At 45.5% G+C, this 27,436-nt stretch overlaps 1 protein-coding gene across 3 annotated transcripts in view; it reads right to left on the bottom strand.

The window, feature by feature from the left end:
- LOC137414483 (actin filament-associated protein 1-like) overlaps positions 1 to 27,436 on the bottom strand; it is a 263,066-nt gene that overhangs the window by 106,388 nt on the left and 129,242 nt on the right. For all 3 annotated transcript variants that reach the window (XM_078773714.1, XM_078773716.1, XM_078773715.1), the window contains exons 8-9: positions 14,048 to 14,230; positions 10,347 to 10,430 (exon numbers count right to left, since the gene is read on the bottom strand). In XM_078773714.1, the coding sequence (XP_078629840.1) occupies positions 10,347 to 10,430; positions 14,048 to 14,230 (267 nt within the window). The remainder of the gene's footprint in view (positions 1 to 10,346; positions 10,431 to 14,047; positions 14,231 to 27,436) is intronic.

Genomic DNA, 27,436 nt, shown 5'->3' with positions numbered 1-27,436 from the left:
GCCCTCTCCCTCCCACAGATCTCCCGATGTCCCTGCTCTCCATATTGTTCTCCCGCTCCCTTTATGATATGTTTTATGTTTTATGTGTCTGTTTGAGTTTTTGTGTGATTAATGTTAGCTCTTTCATGAGCCTCGATCCTGTATACAAAAAATAAATAAAGATCCGGATCCCGACACTAGAATTTTTGAGTTATTCTTCACCATTGAGCGATCGGGATAAAACCGTTATATAGCACGATATCTCAAAACGTTAGGTACTGATGAGGACGAAATCTGGTGGATGAGATATACATGACTGATTAAACTGATGACGGAGAATTAAATTGGGGGACGTGATGCCTTTTGACAATACATTGTTATCTGCACAGTCCATGAAATGACCTGGGTTTGTCACAAGGAAGAATTGATTCAACTTTGGTGAAGATCCGATTTTGATTTGGTGAATTTGATGATTTGGGGAGGTCATCATTAGTCGTTTTCAACACAATCTCCATCTGCTGATTAATCTATCATCATGCCATGATAAACTGCCAAGATGGTCAGCTCTCGTCAGACTATTGCAAGGGTGCTTCAAGAGGAAGCAATAATGGCATCAAGCTTGCAATCCTGCTTCCAGTTACAATTGTTGTTCTCATAAGTGTGAGACGAAGAGTCGAGTCTCAATTGTTGACTCTTGAGTCTCATAGTTTGAGTCTTGAATCCAGTCCTGAATCTCATTGATCGAGTCCAGAAAGTGCTCAATCTGAATGGTTCGACTCTTGAGCCACACAGTTTTCATTCCGTCCTCCATTCCTTACAAAGAAAACATTTACTTCACGCAGTAAAAACAAAAATTCATCGACCAAGTCACAGGTTTAAAGATTCGAGACTCAAGGTTCCAGTCATCAAATTAACTTTTCTCACCTGAGGAGAGGGTATTACATTTGAATCCGTCTGTTTCTTTGTTTGTTTGTCCGCACTGAATAAATATGATTTTCTCTGCAACCGTTGGTCCGATTGACAGGAAATGTTCACCAGATGTGCAACTCCACCTCCATGATTTTTTAAATGACAATTATGACGTCATAAGTTGCGTGGTATGGGCGCCATCTTGGAAAAACCGAAAAACTTTGCACCTCTATATCTCCGAAAGTGCTGCATAGAAAAAATTGAGACGGCTCATTGTAAAGAACTCCATATGGGGAATAACATAATTATGTTAATGATGAAGTCATATGTGCCTCCATTTTGACGTCATAATTCGACAAGTACAAAACTTTATCCGATCAAGATTAAATTTTTTGAGCATCATCTACGGATGAATTGGTGGAGAAAAAATAATAATAATGACGTCATCGGTCACGTGGTTCGGCCGCCATATTTGTTTTAAAACAAAAGCCTTCAAAACCACTGAAAACATGTCCTGGCGAGGGTCTGCAATCTCTGATGGCTCTTTCTAGTTTCGACTTGTTCATATTCTGCAGGAGAGCACTGCTGGTTATTTTATGGTATGCTAACTGCCACGGGAAGCAAGAAGTTGGTGTTTCGACCATTAATCCTTCATCGGAGCCTTCACCAGCAAGACCATTTCTTCATTCTGTCATGACATGACCCTTGGTCGACTTTTAAACCTCGAACGTTTCAGTATCTCATGGTCGTTAACATTAGTTATCATGCTCCAAACAGGTGGACTACGAAACTGTCTTTTTCATGGACCTACGTGCCTTACATTTTAACAAGAGGAATGCGCCACTGCCACCTTTGTTGTTGGTTGGAAACCTCACAAGGCTTCTTACAGAACCTTCACCCTTTCTACAGTTGACTGACTGCACAAAAACAAAGCTCTTGAAATAACAATTGCGAGGCACTCATCGGATAAAGCGCTCGCATGAGTCAAACTCAAACAATTTGCAATTATGAATCAAGAATTTCAAAAAGGAACCCTCCAAGGTGACAATATATATATATATATTCTATATATATTATTTATTTCAAATTAAAAATTGTTTTTGCATTTTCATTAAATTTCATCTTTTCAGAATCTTTCAAATTTGCCTTGAAAATAAATATATAGGTTTAACCTTGTTATTGCAAATGAATAATGTTCATGCAATTTTATTTTCAGTTTAATAAAGAACAAAGAATATTGTGTACTTTGTAATTAGTTGCAATAAATTATATTTACCAAAAGTATTGGGGCAGCACATCGAAGCGAGAAACAAATTCGACCAACCTCCATTAACACCTTTATAAACCTCCATCCGTCCCAACATGTTTTTTTTCCCAAAATGCACAGCAGATTGTGCTTTATACTGGTATCATATATGTAGGTTTACATGTTGGTAAACAATGCACTTGTGGCTTTCATACAATACAAAAGTATTGCAATGGTAAGGGCCCTTACATCCACCAGGAAGGAAACATACAGTACTATGCACGACAGCTGGGCACATTGTTTCTCGAGAACAACAACATTGTAAATCTGTCGAGGCCCACTCAACACCCACAACTTAAACCCAACAAAACCATCCAAGCTTATTGTGAAATTCCCAATGGATGGTGCGGTCAGTAAAGCACAATCCAGCGTTGAACTTGCGTTCATTCGGAAGGAGCAATCATGCAATATTAGATCTAATATCGAGCAACACTTGGCACAAAGTGTTCGAGACAGGGACACCATATTAAAAATTTAAATAATGGTTGTAAATTAATATCCCTGCATAGTTCCTTAATGTACCAAAACTTTTTGTAATATAATGTAGGAAATCAACAATAAACAGGCCTGATGTCAATAATTATATAAACAAAACTAGCACGGCACTCAGTAGAGAGCATACCTCCGCCTGGTTGGCCATATCACTCATTGGTGAAGAATCACCTAAAAAATGATACGAGCTGAATCCGGATCCGGATGTTCATCAAAATTGAATCGATTCTTCCTTTTCACACACACAACCTGTCCAACAAGTTTCGTCCAAATCCATCCAAAACTTGTTGAGATATCTTGCTATGCATCGTTTTTGGCCCGATCTCCCAATGGTGAAGAATCACTCAAAAAATTCTAGTAGCCGGATCCGAATCCGGATCTTCAACCAAAAATCTAATCATTTCGTCCTTGTCACATACGCTACATGTCTGCCAAATTTCGTCCGAATCAGTCCACAACTTTTTGAGATATTTTGTTCACAAACGGACAGACAGACAGACAGACAGGGGTGAAAACATAACCTTAATCCACCTTTGGAGGCAGAGGTAATTAACAATACACAAATGGTGCAATGGCTTGAGAAAACCAAATATTTTGCTTATAACTACAAATAATAATAATGAAACAACCTGACACACAATCGAATATTTAATTGCTCATTTAATTTAATTTAATTAATTTAATTTAATTGCACATTGATAAGAATGGTATTCTTTTCTATCATTGTTATGTTCCAAAACTGAGGTTTTTCATGAATTTGCATAATTTGGTAAACCCACCATTGTATTTTGTTAGTTTGAGTAGACAGATTTTATCGAGCTCTGTGAATGATAATGTAATCTGGGTCACAGCGCCCCTTGCTGGCAATATATCAAACCGACAGTTTTTGATTTACTAACCCTGTCTGGGATAGAATTTAGACCACATAGCTCAAAGACTAACAAGCCCCCAAGTGAGCTATCCAACTGTCCTTTTCATTTTTCTACATATGGAGCATTTCACATATATGTGTGTGTATTTTAAAGGCTTTTCTGGCTAAACAGTGGCATAGACACCACCTATTAGGCATGAGCTTAGCAGAGCTACAGCCCCCTACATCTTCATAGGATTGTACTGCAGCCAATACCGGAAAGATAATTTCATTCTCAATTATAAAGATCATTTCATGTGGTTTGGGATCGTTGGCCCTTACCATATGAGGGAGGCCTTTTTTAAACAAAAAATGTAAAAAAAAAAACAATCAAACCATTTATACAGAACTTGGAATGTACACGTTGACCACACAGCCAAAGTACACAGACGAACAAGACTTTCCCTTGAGCATAAACATGGACCTCAGTCCGAAGGTTGAAGTAAATCGTCATATCAAACACACCAACTCCAGCCTCGAAGGGTCAGAACGCATGGTCGTACAATTGGACCACTCTTCAATAGGTATATGTCCCCATGAACCTCAATAGCATGGAGCATAAGCTCCAACCCAGAGTGAAGAGGTCAAACTTTACAAGATATTAAGTTGAGATCAAACCCCATTACTGTAGTGGGTACCAGGAAGCAAGTGCCACACCAGCAGACCAACAGTAAATGCTTGCAACACACTAACCTGTGTGTGGTAACAAAACAGTTCTGGGGGTGGCCAGGAACAATTTAAATTAAAAAGGGTCTTCAGGTTAAACAGTTGCAATGGCTCCAACTATGAGGGATAGGAATAAATATATATTGTGATTTAAAAAAATACCGCTTCTGCACACCGACCTTGAGGCTCAGTTTGCAAGCCACCGTCTACAATTCCAATGTAAGAGGAATAATTACTCTTTTTTGGGGTTTTCGGAGTCCTTGGGGTCTTTTGTGTCCTCTGGGTCCTTGGGGTATTTTGCGTCTTCAGTGTCTTCAGCGTCGTTTGTGTCTTTTGGGTCTTCTGGTTCATCTGCGTCTTTTGGGTCATTTGAGCCATTTGAGTATTTTGGGTCCTCAATCTGGATATTTGGGGTATTTAAGGGTCTTCCGGGTATTTTGTGTCTTAGGGGTAATTTGGGGTCCACTGGGGCCTTAGGGTCTTTAAGGGGCTCCGGGGTCTTTTCGGTCTTTTGGATTGTTTCGGTATTTGGGGGTATTGAAGGGTCTATGGGGTATTTTGGGTTTTCTGGGTCTTTTAGATATTTTTGGTCTTTGGGATTTTTTGGGTTTTATTGGAGTTTAAGGGTCTTTTGGATATTTTGGGGCTTGGGGTCTTTTCGGTCTTCTGGGTCTTTTAAATCCTTTCAGTAACCGGGATATTTTGGGTCTTTGGGCTCCTTTTGGTCTTTAAGGTTATTTGCGTCCAATAGGTATTCGGGGTCTTCAGGGTATTTTAGGGTTTTTGGATATTTTGTTTCTTCAAGGGTCTTGGTGTCTCTGGGGTATTTTGGGTTTTCAGGGACTTTTCGGTCTTCTAAGTCATCTGGGTCATTTGGGTGCTTGGGGTCTTCAGGGTATTTAAGGGTCATTGGGGTATTTTGGGTCTTCAGGGTATTTAAGGGTTTTTGGGGTATTTTGGGTCTTTGGGGTATTTTGGGTCTTTGGGGTATTTTGGGTATTCGGGGTATTTTGGGTATTTAACAGTCTTCAGGGTCTTTTTGGGTCTTCGGGGTATTTAAGGGTCTTTGGGATATTTTGGGCCTTCAGGGTGTTTATGGGTTTTTGGGGTCTTTAAGGGTCTTTAGAGTCTTCATGGTCTTTTGGGTCTTTAAAGATCTTGGGGCATTTGGAGTATTTTTTTGTATGCAAGATCGAGGCTCTTGTAAGAGCTAACATTAATCACAAAAAAAAACGGACACATGAAACAAAAAATAAAGGGAGCAGGAGACAAGATGGGGAGAGAGAGGGAAGCACACAAGTACAACAGTAGAGAACAGGGACATCGGGAAATCTGTGGGAGGGAGAGGGCTTGGGGGGGGGGGGAGGCATGGGAATGGGGGGAGGCATGGGAAGGGGGTGGTGGGAGAGGTATAAAACACATGGACACTGCTAGGACTTCCAGGAAAGAAGTTGGTATTTCAAAAAAGTGGATCTGGGGTGAATTAAAGGGGGTAGAAAAGATCAAGGTTTTGGATTGGGGAAGATAAGAGATGGTGGTGAACAGCTGTTTTAAAGACCTGGAGGGAGGAGTGGGATTGAAAAGAGTGAGGGAGTTTGTTCCAGAGGCGGGAGAAAAGGGGAATGAAAGAGTGAAGGTGAGCAGAGGGTCTTGATTTTGGCAGTTTAACCATAAGAGGGTTGCTGGCAGATCTTGTGCGACCTTTAGGAATATTTGGGGGACAGAGCACAGAGAGAGCTGGGGGGGCAAGGCCGGAGAGGAGTCGGTAGAAGACAAAAAGACCACCAACCTGCCTGCGGTGAGTGAGTGAAAGGCCCTCACAATCAGCTTCATCGCAGGAGATTCCATTGATTCTGAAAGCTTTGGTTTCAACAGCGTGAAGCCGAGTCTTTTGGGTCTTTTGGATACTCGGGGGCCTTTTGGGTCTTCTGGGTCTTTGCGATCTTTGGGATCTTTTGGGACTTCCGGGTATTTTGGGTGTTTGGGGTCTATTGGGTCTTCTGGGTCCTTGGGGTCTTTTGGGTCCTCAGAGTCTTTTAGGTCTTGAAACCGGTTGACACACAGTCGTGTTCAAAGATTGCCCCTTAAACCTCCCCACTCAAATCCCTCCTCAAGCACAACTCAAAGCCGTTAAAACCTAGCCTAATGAAGAGGACACACACACACACACACACACACACGCACACACACACACACACACACACACACACACACACACACACACACACACACACACACACACACACACACACAGTTTTATATGGTCGATATATATATGTATATATATATAAATAATATAAATATGGTGTTTATAAAGTCTATCTATTTCAGAGAAATAACGGGTAACTAAATAGATTGAGACCTTATAAACAAACACCCTGTATACACGAGGGTCTTACCAAAAGTCATAAGCATTATTGGATTCCACACGTTTTTTGCCAAAAATAGTAGAGCCCAAGTTATTAGCGACATCTATCCATCTATCCACTCCAAAATAAACACAGGCTCCGCGCATGCACATCACTGGTATTCCCACAATCAATTGTGACAAAATAGCTGTCAACGACATATCGTTTCGCCAACATGCAGTGATTGAATTCCTCGTGAAGGACAGCAACTCAGCTGCAGATTTCTACGGCTGGTTGAGTCAGGTGTACGGTGATGTCTGCATTGGGGCTAGATCGGATATCGCCGATAAGCCATGCTGTGGTCGGCCGAAAAGTGCCACAACTAAACGCAATGAGCAGATAGTTGATGCGATCATCAGTGAGCACTGAAGAGTAACGGTTAGGGTGATCACAGTGGAGCTTGGCACAGGACATCATGCCGTACAGATGATGACAGCGACCTTGGGATATTGGAACGTTTGTTCGCGTTGAGCTCCCCATTTGCTTACGGAGGAACACAAAGCACACATGGATGTGACATCACAGTTGCTTTAACATGCTGCTGAGGGTGATGACTTCCTGTTCTGAAATCCCGGAAGCTGATTCCACCATTTTGACCCAGAAATCAAGTAACAAAGCATTGAATGACATCACTCCACATCTCCAAATAATATGATGGCCAAAAGAGTACCCTCCACCGGCAAAGTTATGGGAACCATATTCGGGGATGCATACTGGTTGATTTCCTGCCCAGTGGGGAGACCATCAATACAGTTGGCCATGTTCAAACACTCAAGAAACTGAAACGTGCACTTCAGGAAAAAACAACTGCCCAATGAAAAACACCTGTTGTCCTTCAATATGACAATGCATGACCTCTCACGAGTGACCTCTGACATCTTACTATAATTCACCAAATGTCCATCCGTCTGTCCGTTCAAAGGTACCGCAAAAAAGGCAAAAAAGGCAAAAGGCAACGATATTTCGGGTGGGTAATCCTGGGATGCCCTGGAGTAAAATAGGCTACATTGTTTTTCCAATTTTTCCAAGTTTTCCAAATTTTCAAATTTTCCAGTTTTTCCAAACATGATGGAATAATATTTACCGATATGAACAGTGATGTGGCTTTTATTGAAAATTCTACAAATACTGTTTAGATTTTGATGAGAATTACGAACCTGCAGCGAATCCGTAAGTGGACAGATGACGACAATGAGCTTGTTTGATAATATCCCAATACTACAGTCATTTAAAACAGTATTTTGTTAAAGTATCAATGGATGATTGGAATTGAGTGAATACAATTACGATTTTGAATTCGTAATTGTATTCACCCAACTGTACAGAACTTTACATCAGGATTTAAATATTTGTTTATGTCACGAATGTTGTTAAAAGTTTATTTTTTATACTAATGTTATGTAATTTGTGATTGGAGTTATGCTGTTTGGAATGAATAAAGAGATATCGAGTTAAAGTGAATGACAAAATGCCGTGATGGTTTCTACTTTCTAAACGTGAAATTCACGGATCGCCATATGCAGATTCGCCATTGACTGGGTATGGAACACACGTACTCGTTTGCTTGCGAACGGGTACGTTTTTCATGGAAGTCCTTCACGAACTTGCTGTCCATGTCTGACATGCGACTGAAGGTGCTACAGGAATGTGTAATTGATTGGTTTCTTTCTTTAGCATTCACCGTTTCTGCATTGTCTGTTTGCTTCTGGTCTCCCACCCGTGCTTAGCACGGGTACCTCACTAGTTTGAATAAATCTCAAAGAATGGCTGGGAAGTGCTCCCCCCACCCTTCATCCAGACTTGACCCCTCAGAAGACCATATGCCCGGGCCTTTGAAAGATCACATCAGAGGCCAGCATGATGAAAACGACCAGGCAGTCCAGATAGCCATGCTCAGTTGGTTGTGAAGTGTTGGGGTGGACTTCTACCTTTGCGGGATTTAAAAACGCGTGCAGTCCTGGAAGAAATGAGTGGATCGTTCTGGAGATTTGTAGAAAAGTAATGTACTATGTCCAGTTACTATTGACAATGTTTTCTTCCTTGTATCTTTGATGTACTGTACAATAAACGTGCTCATAGCTTTCAGTACGGTGATATTGTATATGAAATGAGTAACACTGACCATAAATGTGACATGATGCCGTTAGCTTTGCACATCTGGATTTAGGGAGTTTCTCTCATTGTTCCTATGTGGCATGTGGCAAAGTATAGAAAAGAAGGGACATTCCATATCTTGTAGAAAATGTCAAACAATACAAAATAAGGGCCATTTAAAAAAACTCGTGTGCATGCTGGACTACCCTTGTGTTCTGAGGAGGAACAAAGTAATGCTTTAGAAAAGTTCATATGAAGAGGCATCAATTTGATTGATACACCTGCATGAAGAAGTAAATGTATTTTATTTGCCAGATGTAGGGTGCCCCTTTATATGAACTTTTCTAAAGCATTTCCTTCAGTGGATTGATGACTGTACAGGTGTGAGACATAACATTATCCCATACGACGAGGTTGTTTTCCAAGTTGGTGGTTTTGTCAACAGGCATAACTGCAATTACTTGTCAGGAAGTGATCCAGAAACGAAAAGCGAACGCAGCCATAGTCGGCCAAAACTGCTTGTTTGGTGCGGAATGACTTCAACCCACCTAATTAGACCTTGCATCCTCCACAATACACTCAACGGACAGAGATACTTGGAGGTGCTTCAAAACTTTCTTCTTCCACAAACTAAGCAATGGTAAACACAGATGAAACCATTTTTAAAGAAAGATGGTGCTCTGCGCACTTCTCGATTGAAGTTCGTAATTGGTTGGATCCCTACTTTCCACACAGATGTTCTTTAAAGTTCCAAGAACATAAATCAACTGAATGAGTCATTAGTATGGCCTTGTTAGGTTATCAACGAGCAGTACATGAATTACAAGGATGGGCAGAGGAAGAGGAACTGCAGTGCAAGAGGATTTGGACAGACAGGCCATCTGTTCCATTTTCTCTCTTAATCTGTGATTGCTCTCAGAACGACCATCTGCCATGGAGTCAATGGGATGTATGCTGGGATGAACCTTCCCATGTTTCCTCTGCAATGGCTGACAGTCTTTTCCCTGCACTCCATACGAACTGTCTCAGAGCAACCTGTCCTGGCATGAATTGTGCCAACTTTCATATTCCTTGAACATTTTTATGCTCGTGCTTATGTGTGCCCTTCAACCAGAATCAAGCATGCCCTGAACAACTATTATAGAGGTTTGCTGGAGACATACACATTCTAACATACACCCAAGCTAAAACCAGGAGACCTTGTGGCTCTTCAATATGTGTTGTTCAACCAGGGGGGTGGTGAGGTGGAGGAGGGAGGGGGACGTACATATTTTGAGAAGTACAAGGGCCTCGTCCATATCTGATAACCGAAGCATCCTCCAAAAGCTAAAACATTATTTATAATTCCAGAGGAAATGCTTGAGTGAGGCAATGAAAACTCATTGTCGGCCTGGACTGAAATGGAATTTAGGATGTTTACCAATCTTGGAAGCCATCTTTCATACGTTTTGCGCAGATGGATGCCAAGAACTGAATGCACTTTTCCTTTCTATGTGCAAGGAATTGGGGAATTATTATCTTCATGGAAGTTTGCCTGCATTGGTTGTGCACCCAAATGCAAATGCGTTTCCAAATTACTCACTGCTTCCAGCTCTTCCTTCATCCGCATGGCAGAGTTACAGGAATCCATGGCACTGCTGTCCTGGGAGCAGACGTCTTGCAGGATCTGCATGAAAAAAAGAATTAATTAGTGATTCCATGTCTACATTTTCGTGTTCCTTTTTCTATATCTCCATTGTGAGTCACCCTCTGGTTTAAGGGAGAGCACTAAAGAAAAAAAGGAGGGAACAGTTGAAAATTGGGAAAATTATATGAAATACGCTAAGATTCATAGCAATTACCCAGGTGATGTATAAAACATCTGGGAAGAGCAATGGCAAAACACTCGGTGTATTCTCCACAAAGTGAATGCTCTACCATTCGAGTCCAAGTGAATATAACCACCTCTAGAGGCCATGTTTCCCCGCAAAGCGGGGGTTGGCCTTTTTCGGGAACCGTGGTTGTTGTTGTTTTTCGGTCCCCTTTTTGAAGCAATGTTTTACGGCCGGATGCCCTTACTGACGCCAGCCCTTTTTGCCACCTTTAACGACAAACAGGGAATTACCAGTGAACTGGTACTCAATTAGCCGACCTCGGAAGGATGACAGGCTGAGTCAACCCCCCTGGCGTTAATTCAGCAATCGACCGGGATTCGAACCCAGGATCCTAGGATCCTAAGCCGGCACCCGAGCCGCTAGCCCAACACCAAGTGAACGACAGTGAATAAAACACTCGGTGCATTCTCCGCAAAGTGAATGCTCTAGCCGAGCCAGCAATGTGGAAATAGCAAGTCTGCACAAACAGAAAGGATATAGAGCATCCAATTCGATAGATTATTATCGATAAAACCCATGGTAAGAGATCTTCCGGAGTATGGAGGGCACTCTGCTGTCAGGCCTGGGTTTATATCCAAATCAATCCGTTCATATATTTTATATATTTTGTATATTATTTATATATTTTTAGCCGCGTCGCAGACACTGCTCATAGAGTGCCCTCTGCTGTTGTTGTTGTTGTTGTTGTTGTTCTTCTTCTTCTTGTTCTTGCAGAGAAGACAAAACCTCAAAGCTCCACCCATTCTGGGAACCATAGCTCCACCCATTCTGGGAGAGCCTTCATATAAACAAATATCCACCATTTTTTAACTCGCATAGCTTTGAGGCCTGTTTTGTAGGCCCGTGGTGTCTTCCTCTCTCACACAGTTTTATTTCAAATCAAATTCGATATATCATTTCATTTTTCACAGTCGCTAACATAGTTTTAGACTCGGTTGAAAAAAAACGGGAAGAAAATCCGATGAAAGTTGCCCTTTATAGAACGAAATGAATTCTCAAAGGCCTGTAACTTCAAGTCCATTGAGCTATATATTTTTTTAATCGCGGCATGGTCAGTCATACACCGCCCGAAATAACAGACGGAAAAATGCCGAGATATATTAAAAATTCGTCCATTTGATGACAATCGTCACGATGAAATATTTAATTTATACGTCGTCACAATAATGTGGAGAGAGGAGCACAGCTTCGTTCACGTGTCGCCACATACGGGAAATTGCCGAGATATATTTTTTTACAATCACGGCATGGGCAGTCATACACCGCCTGAAATAACAGACGGGAAAATGCCGAGATATATTAAAAATTCGTCGCCACACACGGGAAATTGCCGAGATATATTTTCACTTTGCACAAAAATAACATCAAGTAATCGAATCAATAGGAATGTCCTGTGCCTATAACATCGACGTTATAGGCACAGCTGCATCTAGGCATTGTGTAACATCGACGCGGCTTTTGTTTTAATTAAAACTTTTTGTACTTGTTGTTTATATATTTGCATATTTTTGTTTAAAATATATTGTTTATAAAATCCGTTTATATATTTTGGTTTATAGCCAAAACAGAATCGTTGGAATCTCCCGCGATGAAGCTAACTCCAAGGGCTTTTCACTCACTCACTGCAGGCAGGTTGGTGGTCTTTCTGTCTTCTACCGACTCCTCTCTGACCTTGCTCCCCCAGCTCTGTCTGTGCTCTGTCCCCCAAATATTCCTACAGGTCGCACAAGATCTGCCAGCAAATCTCTTATGGTGAAACTGCCAAAAATCAAGACTCTATTCACCTTCACTCTTTCATTCCTCTTTTCTCCCGTAACAGAGACATGACTCCCTCACTCTCTTCAATCCCACTCCTCCCTCCAGGTATTTAAAACAGCTGTTCACCAGCATCTCTTATTTTCCCCAACCCAAAACCTCGATCTTTTCTACACCCGTTAATTTCACCCCAGATCCTCTTTTTTGAAATACCAACTTCTTTCCTTGAAGTTCCAGCAGTGTCCATGTGTTTTATACTTCTCCAACCCACCTCCCCTTCCCATACCACCTCCCCCACTCCCCACCCCCTTCCCATGCCTCCTCCCCCCCAAGCCCTCTCCCTCCCACAGATCTCCCGATGTCCCTGTTCTCTACTGTTGTATTTGTGTGCTTCCCTCTCTCTTGCCATCTTGTCTCCCGCTCCCTTTATTATATGTTTTTTATGTGTCCGTTTATGTTTTTGTGATTAATGTTACCTCTTACACGAGCCTCGATCTTGTAGACAAAAAAAACAAACAATTTGGACAAATTTGTGTAACGCCAAAGTGACAAAGATACCTTTGTTTTCTTACCCGACTTACAAAGACATCTGCATTAAACAATGGACAAATCAACACAGTGTTTGCGATTTAAATCTGCAATCCCAGCAATTGGTTCTATGGGTTCATATGGGAAAGCTGAACGAGCCCATATTTCTGGATCGCGGCCAAATGGCTTATCCTTTGCAAATCCATATCAGGTGCCAATTTCCGTTGAGGGTGAGCATGGGATTAATTGTTTCACTTCATCTCGGCTCTCTCTCTATCTCTCTCACTCTTAGTTTTGAAAATACCAAAGGCAGCCAAAGCTGTTTTTGGTGGCCGGTCGAGAGATTGTAATGCAGGAAAGTACAAAGGAATCAGTTTAAAGGGTTTTACGGGCCTGGCTTTATCAAACTTAGTTTGTCATCAATCCTGAAAATAAAGTCACATCATTCGAAATTCCACTCAATCACCATGTTCAAGTACAAAATTAAACCAGGCCCCACAATTTTACACATACTCATCATTTCAATTTGGGGGAGCGGGAGGAGGCGAGGGCAACAAGTTTTGAATGCAATTCCATAAAACTCCTGAGAATAATCAAATTGTTTGTAGAGTCAAGTGTTAGATCAATGTTATATTCCTCAAACCCAGTGTTTGAACATTCCCTCAGGCCCAGCATCAGAAACCATATACATTCTTTCCGAAAGAACATGTTATCAGATTTGGTGATGTTGCATTATAATCTTCTTATAATGCAAAACGTACCAACCCTTAGCAAAGAAAACATACATTACACCCACTCTATTTCATTCTTTTCTCACCACACCCTATGCCCTTTTCCACTCCACCTAAAATAAAGTGGGGCCCAATGAAAGCCACAATTGCTGCCAAAACAGCTTTCACCTCACTTCTGTGCAAATTCCTCCTTTGAAGATCAATGTATTCCTCGATGCTCAACTTCAGAGGCTACGCTGCATCTTTGTGGAATGTCCATCATATGGCCCTTATACATAAAACCAACACTCGCTGTGCCAAGGTCCCTCCTCCATGTTTAAAGATTTCTCGACTTTAAGTACAGGATTCTCGTCCTTCCATGGTAGTCATCTTATGAGATTGAAACAACAAGGTACCTTGCACCACTGTTCGGCTTGCTCGTGGCTTTGAACCGACAGCACGACGGCATCGCTTCCCGGCCTCACGATCCGTAGTTCATGCGTGGATTTCCGTCGACCAGACTTCACCAGGTAGCCCACGGTGCAGCCAGGCAGGAGGAAATCGAGCTGAGGGTTCTTCTTTCTTGAATTCTTATAACACTTTGGCACAAAAGGGGAGACGGTTTGATAGATATGAGTGAAGAAATTGAACTGGTCAATCATGGTGGAAGTAATCCATCTGCAGTGAGGGACTATTTCTGCACAGAAATGTTTCTCAGATATTATGTCCACACTTTTTAGAAAGTATCGGCAACAGACAGTTAATCAGACAATGGTGTCACATATGTCAGTTATAATGTTCACAAATGATTCCTCAATGTTGTTCAAATGCAGGTATACCATATGTTCAACCTGACTGCTGAAGTGCTAAGCGATGGACAAACCCAAAACACCAAAGCACAATGCAAAACTCCAAAACACCCAAAACACCCAAGCACAATGCAAAACTCCAACACAACCAAAACACCCAAGCACAATGCAAAACTCCAAAACAACCAAAACACCCAAGCACAATGCAAAACTCCAAAACACCCCAAATTGCACAATGCAAAACTTCAAAACACCCAAGCACAATGAAAAACTCCAAAACACCCAAAACACCCAAGCACAATGCAAAACTCAAAAACACCCAAAATTGCACAATGCCAAACTCCAAAACACCCACAACACCCAAGCGCAATGCAAAACTCCAAAACACCCAAAACTCCCAACCACAATGCAAAACTCGAAAACACCCAAAATTGCACGATGCAAAACTCCAAAACACCCAAAATTACACGATGCAAAACTCCAAAACACCCAAAACACCCAAGCCCAATGCAAAATTCCAAACCACCCAAAATTGCACAATGCAAAACTTCAAAACACCCAAGCATAATGCAAAACTCGAAAACACCCAAAATTGCACGATGCAAAACTCCAAAACACCCAAAACACCCAAGCCCAATGCAAATTTCCAAAACACCCAAAATTGCACAATGCAATATTCCAAAACACCCAAGCACAATGCAAAACTCCAGAACACCCAAAACACCCAAGCACAATGCAAAACTCCAAAACACCCAAGCACAATGCAAAACTCCAAAACACCCAAAATTGCACAATGCAAAACTCCAAAACACCCAAGCACAATGCAAAACTCAAAAAACACCCAAAACACCCAAGCACAATGCAAAACTCCAATACACTTAAAACACCAAAGCACAATGCAAAACTCCAAAACTCCAAAACACCCAAAATTGCACAATGCAAAACTCCAAACACCCAAAATTGCACAATGCAAAACTCCAAACACCCAAAATTGCACAATGCAAAACTCCAAAACACTGGAAGCAATTGCGGAGGCTGGGTGGTCGAATGGAGGCACATTCAGCAGAATATGGTGAGTTTCCGACAGTGGGATGGAATCGGAGTGGGGAAGCACAAATGTAAGCAAATACGCAGATGGTAAAACATTGAAAGGTCTCTTGAAGATAAGTGAAAATAAAACAGGCAGCCAGTCTGAAACAAAACCAGATGAGCTACAACTATGAGCTCGCCTTTATGTTCGATGTTCAAACACACGCTGAATGAACCCTCTCGTTGCAGTAATGGTGATGTTTTTGGCACAATCATTTATCCTGCTTCCACCAAATCTTCAAACATTGGGTTAACATAGAAATCCTGAGCATGCGTGTACCGAAGCAAAGAAAATGCAGACGTAAGCTTTTGATTGTTTTACACAAAGTGTAAAACCTTTTATGATAATGTTTCAGAATAGTCCGTCAGGAATTTGAAACAAAAAACGTTTTCATATCTAAATTTGGTTTTGACCCAATTAGGTGCCCAACTCGGTCATTCTGAGTTCTCTTAGAAACCACCGCTTGTTTAGGGTTGCCTATTTCCCGAGAGTACTATGAGCGTTCCCATATATCTCTTATGTTTTCTCATGAAACCTGATAGAAATATGATGAGACTTTCATCAGACCTCATGATGAATTATTTGTTAGGGAGGCAGTGCTTGCTCTGCACGGACAGTGATACATTTGAAGCAGAGGCAGCTGGGATTCAGTGGAAAGTTCACATCGGTCTTGTTGAAACATCTTGACGTGAACATGACAATATGTCGAGTTTGCACTCTGTTTATGAAAGAACGTGCCTTGAGGACACGCCATTTGTTGAATTGCATAAAGATGTCTTTCACAGAAAAAGGAAGGCTGTGAATGTGCAGTGGTATTGAGATGGATCCAAGATTGTTCATGTATGTTGAACCAGAGATCGAAGGGAATTCCTGAGGTCGAAGGAACCTGGTCTCAGAGGTTCTGGGCTACTTCGTGGCAACGTAATCTTCTCCTATTCTGTGGCCATATTTGAAAGTTGAGAATACCCATTCTAAAATTGCTTTATTTAACAGTTTCTGTAAATTGTTGGTGTTGATTTATTGATGGGGTGTATTTTGTGCGTTTTTGTCCAGGCTGATGCCCTTGTGGGCCTGGTGAATTGGGTCTGTTACTGCGGGCCCCTTCCTCTTTCCCTGTTCGTTCATTGCCCTGATGCCCCACCGTCAGTGTGTTGCCTTTTTCTTATTTTGCCTTGCTCTTCCATGAGCCTCCATTCTGTAGGAAAAGAGCCTCACCCACATTTATAATCTTGAGCTCATATCCAAAATCTTTCAAAGAAGAGGCAAATGCTGAGGCATTTGAATGCTATTCACTTGTAAACAGTAAATACAAGGGATTGATTAATTTACAAAAACAAATTCAATGATTCCCTCAGCCCTCCAAATGGGTAAGATTTCTTTAAAGGTTCTTGAAAATTTATTCGCAGACCTGTATTGTTGCTTCCAGGGTCTGCCATGTTTCCAGGATCCCAGTGAGTCAATTTAAAGTCCCATAGAATAATTTTCATATCCTTGAAATGATTAATGTGATTCCATTCAAACCTTGGGCAGAAAACACAGGAAACGACGACTGAATTTGATCGATATGAAACTTTAAAGTAATGTAGTAGTCGTACACCGGAACACATGTTTAAAATTTCAACATGATTGGTCTTACGGTCTGGCAGCCAGAAATTGTTATTGTTTGAAGAAGAAGATACTCTACAAAATTATCTTGAAGGTCAAGACGGTCAAGTCAAGTGAGTTTGACGGTCAAGATGGTCAAGTGAGTTTTCAGTATATCTATTAATTATGTTCTATCGGAATGTACCTTTCAACACTTTGGACTGCTGAGACCCATTGGACCTTTGAAGACCCTTAAGACAACCAAGTCGCCAAAATACCACGAAGTCCCTTAAATACCATGAAGAAACAGAAGACCCAAAAGACCCGAAGACCCAAAAAGACCCTTAAGACTCCAAATACTCAAAACACCCCATTGACTCAAAAGACCCTGAGGACCCAAAGACCCCAATTAATCAAAACACCCCATTGACTCAAAAGACCCTGAGGACCCAAAGAGGATGCAAAACACCCTGTGAACTCAAAAGACGCCAAGGACAGCCTCATTTAAAACTATATATTTAAAATACAATACTGAATTCAGTTTTATAAAGAGGATATTGTAGCGGCTACCGCTGGGTTTTCACAATCGCCTTGCACCTATCAAGGACGCGGAGCGATCACCATGCCGGGCTCGTCCAGGACGCCCGGGCAGGCCCGCGCTCAACTTGCCAGGCCTCGGTCGGGACGCCCGGGCATGCCCGGGCATGCCCGGGCAGGCTCGCCCTCAACTTGCCAGGCCGCAGCCAGGACGCTCGGCCACGCCCCCTCTCGCCTTTCCTGGGCAAACGCTCCGGGATAATGTGTGTATATATATTGCTGCCCGATAAACGGGCTTTTGAGAGTACCTGAGTGTTTTGTTTGAATAAAGCAACTCGGACGAATTCCAGCTTTTTGTCGCGTCCATTCTTCCGATCGACGTGGGAGCCCGAGCTCCTTCATTGGTGACCTACCGACATGGACACGGCAGTGGCCCTTAAACTGCCTACCTTCTGGGAGGCTCACGCGGCGGTTTTGTTCGCACAGGCGGACTCCCTGTTCGCCCTGCGAGGCATCACCGCCGACGACACCCGCTTCCACCATGTGGTAGCAGCGCTCGGTTCAGCCACCGTGGCCCGTGCCCTGACCCTCCTCGAGGGCCCGCCAGCCGCTGACAAATACGGTGCGTTTAAAAAGCTCCTCCTCGACGCTTTCGCCCTCCCATCGGCGGAACGCGCACGGCGCCTGCTCGACCTGCCCGAGCTCGGCGACACGCGCCCTTCCGAGCGAATGGACTACATGCTTTCGCTGCTCGGCGAGCACTCTCTGGCATTCCTGTTCCGGGAGCTGTTCCTCCGTCAGCTGCCTAGCCCGGTACGCCTCGCCCTGGCAAGCACGATGATCACGGATCCCTGTGCCCTTGCCAGGGAAGCCGACAAGATCTCCGCCGCAGGCCAGCGCATCGCAGCAGCGACCTGGGGCCCACCGCCGTCCGACGCAACACCCATGGCGCCCGAGCACCCGGCACGGTCGACGACCAAACTGCTGACGCAATTGGCGGCCGCTACACCGAGCCGACCACCTCCAGCACGATGACCGGGGCCTCCACCTGACCAAGCGTGGTGTTACTATCATGCCAGGTTCGGACAGAAGGCCCGGACATGCCGACCCCCGTGCACCTTCGGCAGGCCGGGAAACGGCCGGGCCGGCTTTCATTACCAGCCATGAGCGCCGGCCACACGGGCAACTTACTGTTCATCATGGATAAAGCGTCCAGACGTCAAACTGAGCGTCATACCCGCCTCTGACCAGGACAGGCAGTCCGCGGTTTGCGGCCCCTCCTTGGTTGCGGCCAACGGATCGGCCATCCGCACCTTCGGCCCGCGCAACGTCACCCTCTGCTTCGGCGGCCAACGCTTTGCTTGGACGTTTGTAACCGCAAACGTGCCCATGGCTCTGCTAGGCGCCGACTTCCTCTGCGCACACGGACTGCTGGTGGACGTCCAACGGCGTTGTTTAATCAACGCCGAAACCTTCAGCTACCTGGTATGCACATTGAGCAGCCCCGCGCCGACCAAGCTGGCATGCGCCCTCCCGGCGGCGAACGAGTTTGCTCGCCTGCTCACGGAGTTCCCGGCCCTCACGCGGCCGACGTTTTCGGCCGTCGCAGTACGACATGGGATCGAGCACCACATACCAACCATGGGCCCACCGGTCTACGCCAGAGCCCGCCACCTCGACCCAGCCAAGCTCGCCATGGCCAAACCCGAGTTCGACGCTTTAGAACACCTCGGCATCGTGCGGCGCTCCGATAGCGCGTGGGCTTCACCACTACACATCGTCCCAAAGCCAGGGGGCGGCTGGCACCCATGTGGCGACTACCGCCGCCTTAACGACGCTACCACCCCCGACAGGTATCCGATCCCGCACATCCAAGACTTCTCCGCCCGTCTGGCGGGACGGGTCATTTTTTCGAAAATTGATCTCATACGGGGATATCACCAGGTACCTGTCAGGGCGGCCGACGTCCCTAAAACGGCAGTCATCACGCCGTTCGGCTTATTCGAATTCTTACGAATGTCGTTTGGTCTCAAGAACGCGGCTCAGGCGTTCCAGCGCTTGATGGACGGCGTGCTGCGTGACCTGCCATTCCTTTTCGTTTACCTGGATGACATCCTCGTCGCCAGCACGTCCCGGGCCGAGCACCTCCTCTACCTCCGAACACTGTTCGGGCGCCTCAGCGAGCACGGCCTCATCGTCAACCCGGCCAAATGCCACTTCGGCACGACGGCCATTGATTTTCTGGGCCACCACATCACCAAGAACGGGGCCGTGCCGCTGCCAACCAAGGTCGAGGCCATCACCACGTTCCCGCGTCCCCGCACCATAAAGGCCCTGCAGGAATTCCTGGGAATGGTGAATTTTTATCACCGCTTCGTGCCCCGCGCTGCTCAACTCATGCGGCCCCTCTACGAATCCCACCGGGGCAAGCCGGCCAAGCACGACATCGCCTGGTCCGCAGCAATGGACGCGGCCTTCCAAAGCTCAAAGCGGGCCCTCGCCGATGCAACACTGCTCGCTCACCCGGTGCTCAACGCTCCCATCGCCCTCACCACGGATGCCTCCGACTACGCGGTGGGCACCGTACATGAGCAATGGGTGAATGGGGTTTAGCAGCCACTCGCTTTTTTCAGCCGGCAGCTCCGGCCGAACGAGTTCAAATACAGCATGTTTGACCGTGAGCTCCTCGGTCTACACCTAGCCGTCCGCCATTTCCGCCACCTCCTGGAGGGCCGACCTTTCACGGCGTTCGTCGACCACAAGCCATTGGTTTATGCAATGGCCAAGGTCACGGAGCCATGGTCGGCCCGCCAACAGCGCCACCTCTCCGCCGTGTAGGAGTTTACCACGGACATCCGGCACGTCGCCGGCAAAAACAAAGCCGTGGCCGACTGTCTTTCCCGGGCCAGCGCGAACGCGGTCCACCTGGGCGTGGACTTCGCGCTTATGGCGGCGGACCAAACCACCGACACCACGGTGCAAGCCCTCCGGGCGGCGGACACGGGCCTCCGCCTGGCCGACATCCCCTTTGCGGACACTGTCCTGCTCTGCGACATCTCCCATTTCCAGCCTCGCCCCATCGTGCCCATCACCTGGCAACGCCGCATCTTCGCCTCCCTCCACGGCCTTTCCCACCCGGGCCGGAAAGCTTGCCAGAAGCTGGTGTCGGCGCGATTCGTCTGGCACGGCCTTCGTCGGGATGTCCGCGAGTGGACCAGCACCTGCACAGCCTGCCAACGGGCCAAGGTCCACCGACACACCCAGGCCCCGCTGGCACCTTTCACCGTGCCCGAACGATGTTTCGACCACGTCAACGTGGATCTGGTGGGCCCCCTCCCCCCATCACAGGGGTTCACACACCTGCTCACCATGGTGGACAGGACCACCAGGTGGCCGGAGGCCGTTCCCCTCGTCTCCACCACCACCGCCGACGTGGCGCAGGCTTTCATCGCCACCAAGGTCGCCCGCTTCGGCGCACCGGCGGACATCTCGTCAGACCGCGGACCATAGTTCACCTCTGAGCTGTGGGGCGCGGTCGCCCGCAACCTGGGGGTCAAGCTCAACAGTACTACGGCCTACCACCCCCAAGCAAACGGGTTGTGCGAGCGATTCCACCGCTCCATGAAGGCCGCGCTCATGGCCGGCCTTCAAGACGGCGGTTGGGCCGACCGGCTGCCGTTGTTCCTTTTGGGCCTCCACACGGCCCCCAAGGAGGACCTCCAGGCATCCACCGCCGAGCTTGTCTACGACCAGGCGCTACGCGTCCCAGGCGAATTCGTGCCCGACGCTACCAGTCCCTGGTCCGCAGCTCACCAGCGCTCGGACCTCCAGGAGGCCGCCCGACGGTTTGCCCCCGTGCCAACATCCGACCACGGTGACCCCCAGTCCTACGTCCCCCCAGCACTTCGCACAGCGGAGTATGTTTTTGTGCATCACGACGCACATCGAGGGCCACTCCGGCCGCCATACGACGGGCCCTTCCGGGTCCTGCGACGGGACGACAAGTCGTTCGTCATCGACATCGGCGGCAGGTCGGACCGGATTGCGGTGGACCACCTCAAGCCGGCGCACGTGGACGTCGACCAACCACCACGGGTGGCCCTTCCACCGCGGCGAGGCCGCCCCCCGTCCACGGTGCCCCCCACTCGACCGCCCACCACCACACCGGACCCCCCCCCACGACCCGCCAGGGGTCGCTTTGGCCGGGTCATCAGGACCCCCCTCAAATTGACCCTGCCGGTGCAAGTCGATTCTGGGGGGACGTGTGTAGCGGCTACCGCTGGGTTTTCCCAATCGCCTTGCACCTATCAAGGACGCGGAGCGATCACCATGCCGGGCTCGTCCAGGACGCCCGGGCAGGCCCGCCCTCAACTTGCCAGGCCGCAGCCAGGACGCTCGGCTACGCCCCCTCTCGCCTTTCCTGGGCAAACGCTCCGGGATAATGTGTGTATATATATTGCTGCCCGATAAATGGGCTTTTGAGAGTACCTGAGTGTTTTGTTTGAATAAAGCAACTCGGACGAATTCCAGCTTTTTGTCGCGTCCATTCTTCCGATCGACGTGGGAGCCCGAGCTCCTTCAATATCATGTGTGTCTGATGAAAGTGGGGTTGTACAAAATAATGAAAGAATGTACAAAAACACCACACAAACACGTCCTGGCAAGCTTCTGCAATCTCTGATTGTTCTTCCTTGTTACCCTCTCCTCTGGAGATTGCATTTGAGTCCGTTTGTTTATATATATATATATATATATATATATATATATATATATATATATATATATATATATATATATATATATATATATATATATATATATATATATATATATATATATATATATATATATATATATATATTGTAACGGTTTTGAGGTTTGTACAGTGAGCTTAATAAAGGTTAAAGTTTGCCCCCCATAGATAGTCACACAAGCAACATGTAGACCCATTTGTAGTATAGTTATGTCTTAGTATGTGTGAGTGTAGGCCATTTCCTCTGTTAGTTCTGCATTGTGTAAAGACAGGAGAATAGGCCCTACTTCTGCAAACCATTCTACCTCTGCAGGCGCAATCCATTTTGCTACCCATTGGTTGTTCATTAGTCGAGTTAACCCGAGGTAGGCCTAAGAAGGTGGGGGCGGCGTTGAGGGTGGAGCAGCGTCAGGAGCTGACGGTAAGCGCAAGCCGCCAATCAGAGCTCGAGGGTGGTGGCGTCGGCGTTGCGTCAGAGGGCGTGGTGAAAAGGTCTGGTGAGTTCCAGAGGGTTTGAGGGGTGTATCTATAAAGCCAGCTGCGCGAAAGCCCTCAACAGGACTTGCGTCACAGGACTTGCAGAGAGGGGATTTGATGAGAGAACTCGCATTGTACCGCTTGATGAACTTGACCATTACCTGAGAACGTGCGCGCCAACCAACACCAAGGCATTGAAGAAGATGAGTTGGTCGTTGAATATACGCGGGCGCAGCCAGGCACATTTATAATGAACTTGCGCATTTCAGCCAAGCGAGTGAGCGAGGCTGAGTAACCGCCCTTTGCCATAAAAGCCGTCCCGCCCTTTGCCATAAAAGTCCTCTCTACCGTTCGCCCCGATATTATCTCCGTGGTTCGAGAGACACCCTACGAGTCCCTGCCTTCACCTACCTCCATCTTCGCGGACGTGCCGGGGACCATGGAGAGCTGGACGAGGACCATCCTTGGACGCACTGGGGAACACCTGCCCATCTGCAATACCCCATGTGAGTGTGAGACGGGCCCGTTGTCCCTGGGATAATTAAGACTGTCTAAGCTTGCTCTGTGTCTCTTCGTCCTTGAGCTGTATATACGTGTAATAATAATTAAACCCTTCTGTTCTTTCTTTCTTCTTGATTCGATCATTCCCATGATTTCTTGAATTGACTAAGCGTGGCACGAATAAGATCGCTCCAATTGGGTTCCACTATCTAAGACTGCGCGGATCACGTGTACGCAAACCGCTCGGCGTACTCCAACCTCACGTGGTTCATGCGAGGCTTGCTACCTCGTTTCCGTGGCGGCGCAAGTACTTAGGTACGAGCGAGAATTTGGTCCCGGAACCCTATTTTGCGCTCGCCCGGAAAGGACGTAATAAGTCTCGGTTCCACCAGGCCAGTAAAGACAAGGGGATTAATCCCCCCTTGATAAGGGGAAGAAGGCTGGCGAGAGAACCGTAACAATATATATATATATATATATATATGTGTATATATATATATATATATATATATATATATATATATATATATATATATATATATATATTGCAAGTATGTTGATCACTCTGGTTTGTGTGTGTGTGTTTGTGTGTTTGTCTGTCCAATCACTTCTACTTGCCTACAGGTTACAGTTTTTAACCTATCTTTGCGAAACTTCACCAAATGTTAGAGTTTGTCGTCGGACAAATTCCTATATATTTTTGAGGTCAAAAGGTCAAAAGGTCAACATAGGCCAAAGGTCAACCACTTTTTTAATTTCTAAAATCGACAATTTTCATCCGATTGACTTGAAATTTGAATAGGATTTACATATCAGCGAACTGAATTCAACCACCAACTATTTTTGAAATCAGCGTAGGCCAAAGGTCAACCACTTTTGTTTTCGAATTTCTAAAATCTTCAATTTTCATCCGATTGACTTGAAATTTGAATAGGATTTTCATATTAGGCAACAGGATTCAACGACCAACTAGTTTTGAGGTCAAAAGGATGCTCTACTGAGTGCCATTCTACTTTGTTCTGTTTTTCCAAAGTGTTGCTCTTTGAGTGATTTTTCATTACTTGCCGGAATAGATGCAAGTATGTTGGTTGGTTGGTTTGTCTGTCTGTCTGTGCAGAGTACTACGTCGACATCGTTGTACATAGCATCGCCATACTTTACACACATATTTGCCTTGCCCTGTAATAGACTGTGTCCAATTTTAACTCTCTAGGCCCCAGGTCAAGCTCAAGGTCACCCAAAACGATGGTCACCCAATAATTTGCACCTCCCAATTGAAGCCCCGCCATTAGGGTGGGTACCGTTGCTTGTAATATATAATGGCGATACAACAATTTTTACCGCTTTGCTTTGAAGAACAGGAATGAAGGGGGAGGAGCATGTTAATATGTCTGGTTGAAGGCTTTGGGTGGTGAGGGGGCTTGAAGCCAGATCTTAATCTTACAGCCACCATGTTGGTGCTCGCCGTCACTGTGATGCGAAGCAAAAGACCCCTCAGAGCTGTCACAATCAATTACATTCAAAATCGCGATGTCATATGTACTCCCGTTACATGTTTCCTTCATTGTAAAAACTACCAAGTCAACAGTTAAAAGGATTTTGAGCCGATAGGTGTTATGGCCTTGGCAATCTCTGATTGCTCTTTCTGTTTTTGTTGTTGTGTTTGAGCAGCACTCTGTGACTACACAATGTATTGTCATACCGGAGGCTCACAAACATGATATGCCTCATTACCGCGATCGTTCGTCGTTATGGTTGTTATGAATATACATGCATGTGTAATTCAGCCATTGGCTCCAAGACATGCTTTAAAAAACAGTTTTTGATTGAATGATTGATTTTTTAAATTCTTCATCCCACGAACAGCCGAGATGTGGTATGCTAAACTGCATTTAAATATGAATTACAATGCATCGATTCAATTTACGATTCCCAAAGACTACTCCCAAATAAACCAAATTCGGCAGTGGAACACTTGCAAAGCAAAATATGCTAATAAAACTATTCTGTCCCTCCCTAGGGCTCTACAACTGACTTTGCCACCATGGCTTGTGCTGCACTGACCAAACTGTTCATGATGTTTCCACTTTGAAGTGTGAAGCGCTTTGTCATGCACCATTTTTTCCAAGTCCTCACCTAGCCAATACACCTCACCTCACCTAGCCTCACCTAGCCTCACCAAGTCCAATCCTCTCTATCTCTTTGCTGACGACTCTACTCTCTGTCGCTCCATTCCTCATCCCTCAGATCGGCAGTCTGCAGCCTCCTCACTCTCTGCAGACCTGGACAAAATCACAGACTGGGCAAACAAATGGAACATGTCTTTCAATCCTGATAAATCTGACACTCTTACAATGTCTCTCCGAAAATACCGACTGGACAACCCTCCCATCCACTTTCTGAATAATCCTCTCCAAGAAGTTCTGTCACTCAAGCTTTTGGGTCTCACTATTTGCCATGATCTTTCCTGGGAAAACCACATTTCAAATCTGGCCTCCAAAGCCAGTCGCCAACTGGGCATCCTCCGTCATGCGACGTCCTTCCTTGGCACACCTGAGCTCCTCACCACATACAAGGCTTTCATCCGCAGCTCTATGGAATACTTCTCTCCCCTCTGGTCTGGTGCTCCTGCCTCACACCTAGCTCGTCTTCATGCTGTTGAAACCAAAGCGTTCAGAATCATTGGAATCTCCCGCGATGAAGCTAACTCCAAGGGCCTTTCACTCACTCACCGCAGGCAGGTTGGTGGTCTTTCCGTCTTCTGCCGACTCCTCTCTGGCCTTGCCCCCCCAGCTCTCTCTGGGCTCTGTCCCCCAAATATTCCTACAGGTCGCACAAGATCTGCCTGCAACCCTCTTATGGTTAAACTGCCAAAATCAAGACTTTCTGCTCACCTTCACTCCTTCATTCCTCTTTTCTCCCGCCTCTGGAACAAACTCCCTCACTCTCTTCAATCCCATTCCACCCTCCAGGTCTTTAAAACAGCTGTTCACCACCATCTCTTATCCTCCCCCATCCAAAACCTTGATCTTTTCTACCCCCACTAATTTCGGTCCCCTTGTGTTTTATACCTCTTCCCCCCCCCCCCCTTCCCACGCCTCCTCCCCCCAAGCCCTCTCCCTCCCACACTTCTCCCTGCTCTCAAATGTTGTGGTTGTGTGCTTCCCCTTCTCTCCCCATCTTGTCTTCCGCTCCCTCTTTTTATATATTTTGTTTGTCTGGTTGATTTGTTTGTGAAATAAATGTTAGCTCTTTCACGAGCCTCGATTCAATATACAAAAAAGGAAAAAAAAAAAAAAAGCCATGTCCGCTGACAGGAGATTTTTTTTTTTTACACATACAATCTTCTCCCTAAATATACTGTCTGGAAATTACATATGCTGCCGCCTTACCATCATGTTTAACAAGACAAATTAATCTGGCATATTCCATATTTACAAAAGTAAATATAGGCTGTGCGAAACACATGGACAAGACCATAATTTTACTGCATTTTAACTCTGGATCATTCTACCCCAAACAATTCCATGTAACAGTATTATTAATATCATTACTACTAAAAGTACTTCTGCAACTGGTCTTCTGCTATTATTTCATGCAGCATGCATCCGTTAACCCGATTATCATCCAAGACTGCATGCGCCATAGAGACTGGTTTATCTCCATGTGACGTACTTGCAGGACGCATGATTGAGTACCCTGAAATGGATTTCATAGAGTCTTTACCTCGTACTTAGTGTGGTCAGTAGCACAGATGCACATCAGCAAATTATGCTACCCTCAGCCATCTGTTGAATATGAAAGAAGAAGCAGATTTATTATGGAAAGGTTTATGCTTCCTCTCCGCTCCCACCTTTTGTTCATATGTGTTCTGTACCGTCCTCCAAACAGTGATGACTCCATTTACATTTCACTGTCTGACAACATGGACCAACTTCTATCCACTCATCCCAACTCTCTCTTCCTCATATGTGGTGACTTCAACTGTCATCATGCCAGCTGGTTGGGTGTGGCTTCCTCTCTCACCAGTCGTGGCACCTCAGCAAAGGACTTC

The sequence above is a fragment of the Myxine glutinosa genome, chromosome 3, assembly GCF_964187855.1.
Source record: "Myxine glutinosa chromosome 3, kmMyxGlut1.1, whole genome shotgun sequence".
Lineage (NCBI taxonomy): Eukaryota > Metazoa > Chordata > Myxini > Myxiniformes > Myxinidae > Myxine > Myxine glutinosa.
The sequence above is the reverse complement of the archived record's forward strand: the minus strand, read 5'-3'. Positions and strand labels throughout refer to the sequence as shown.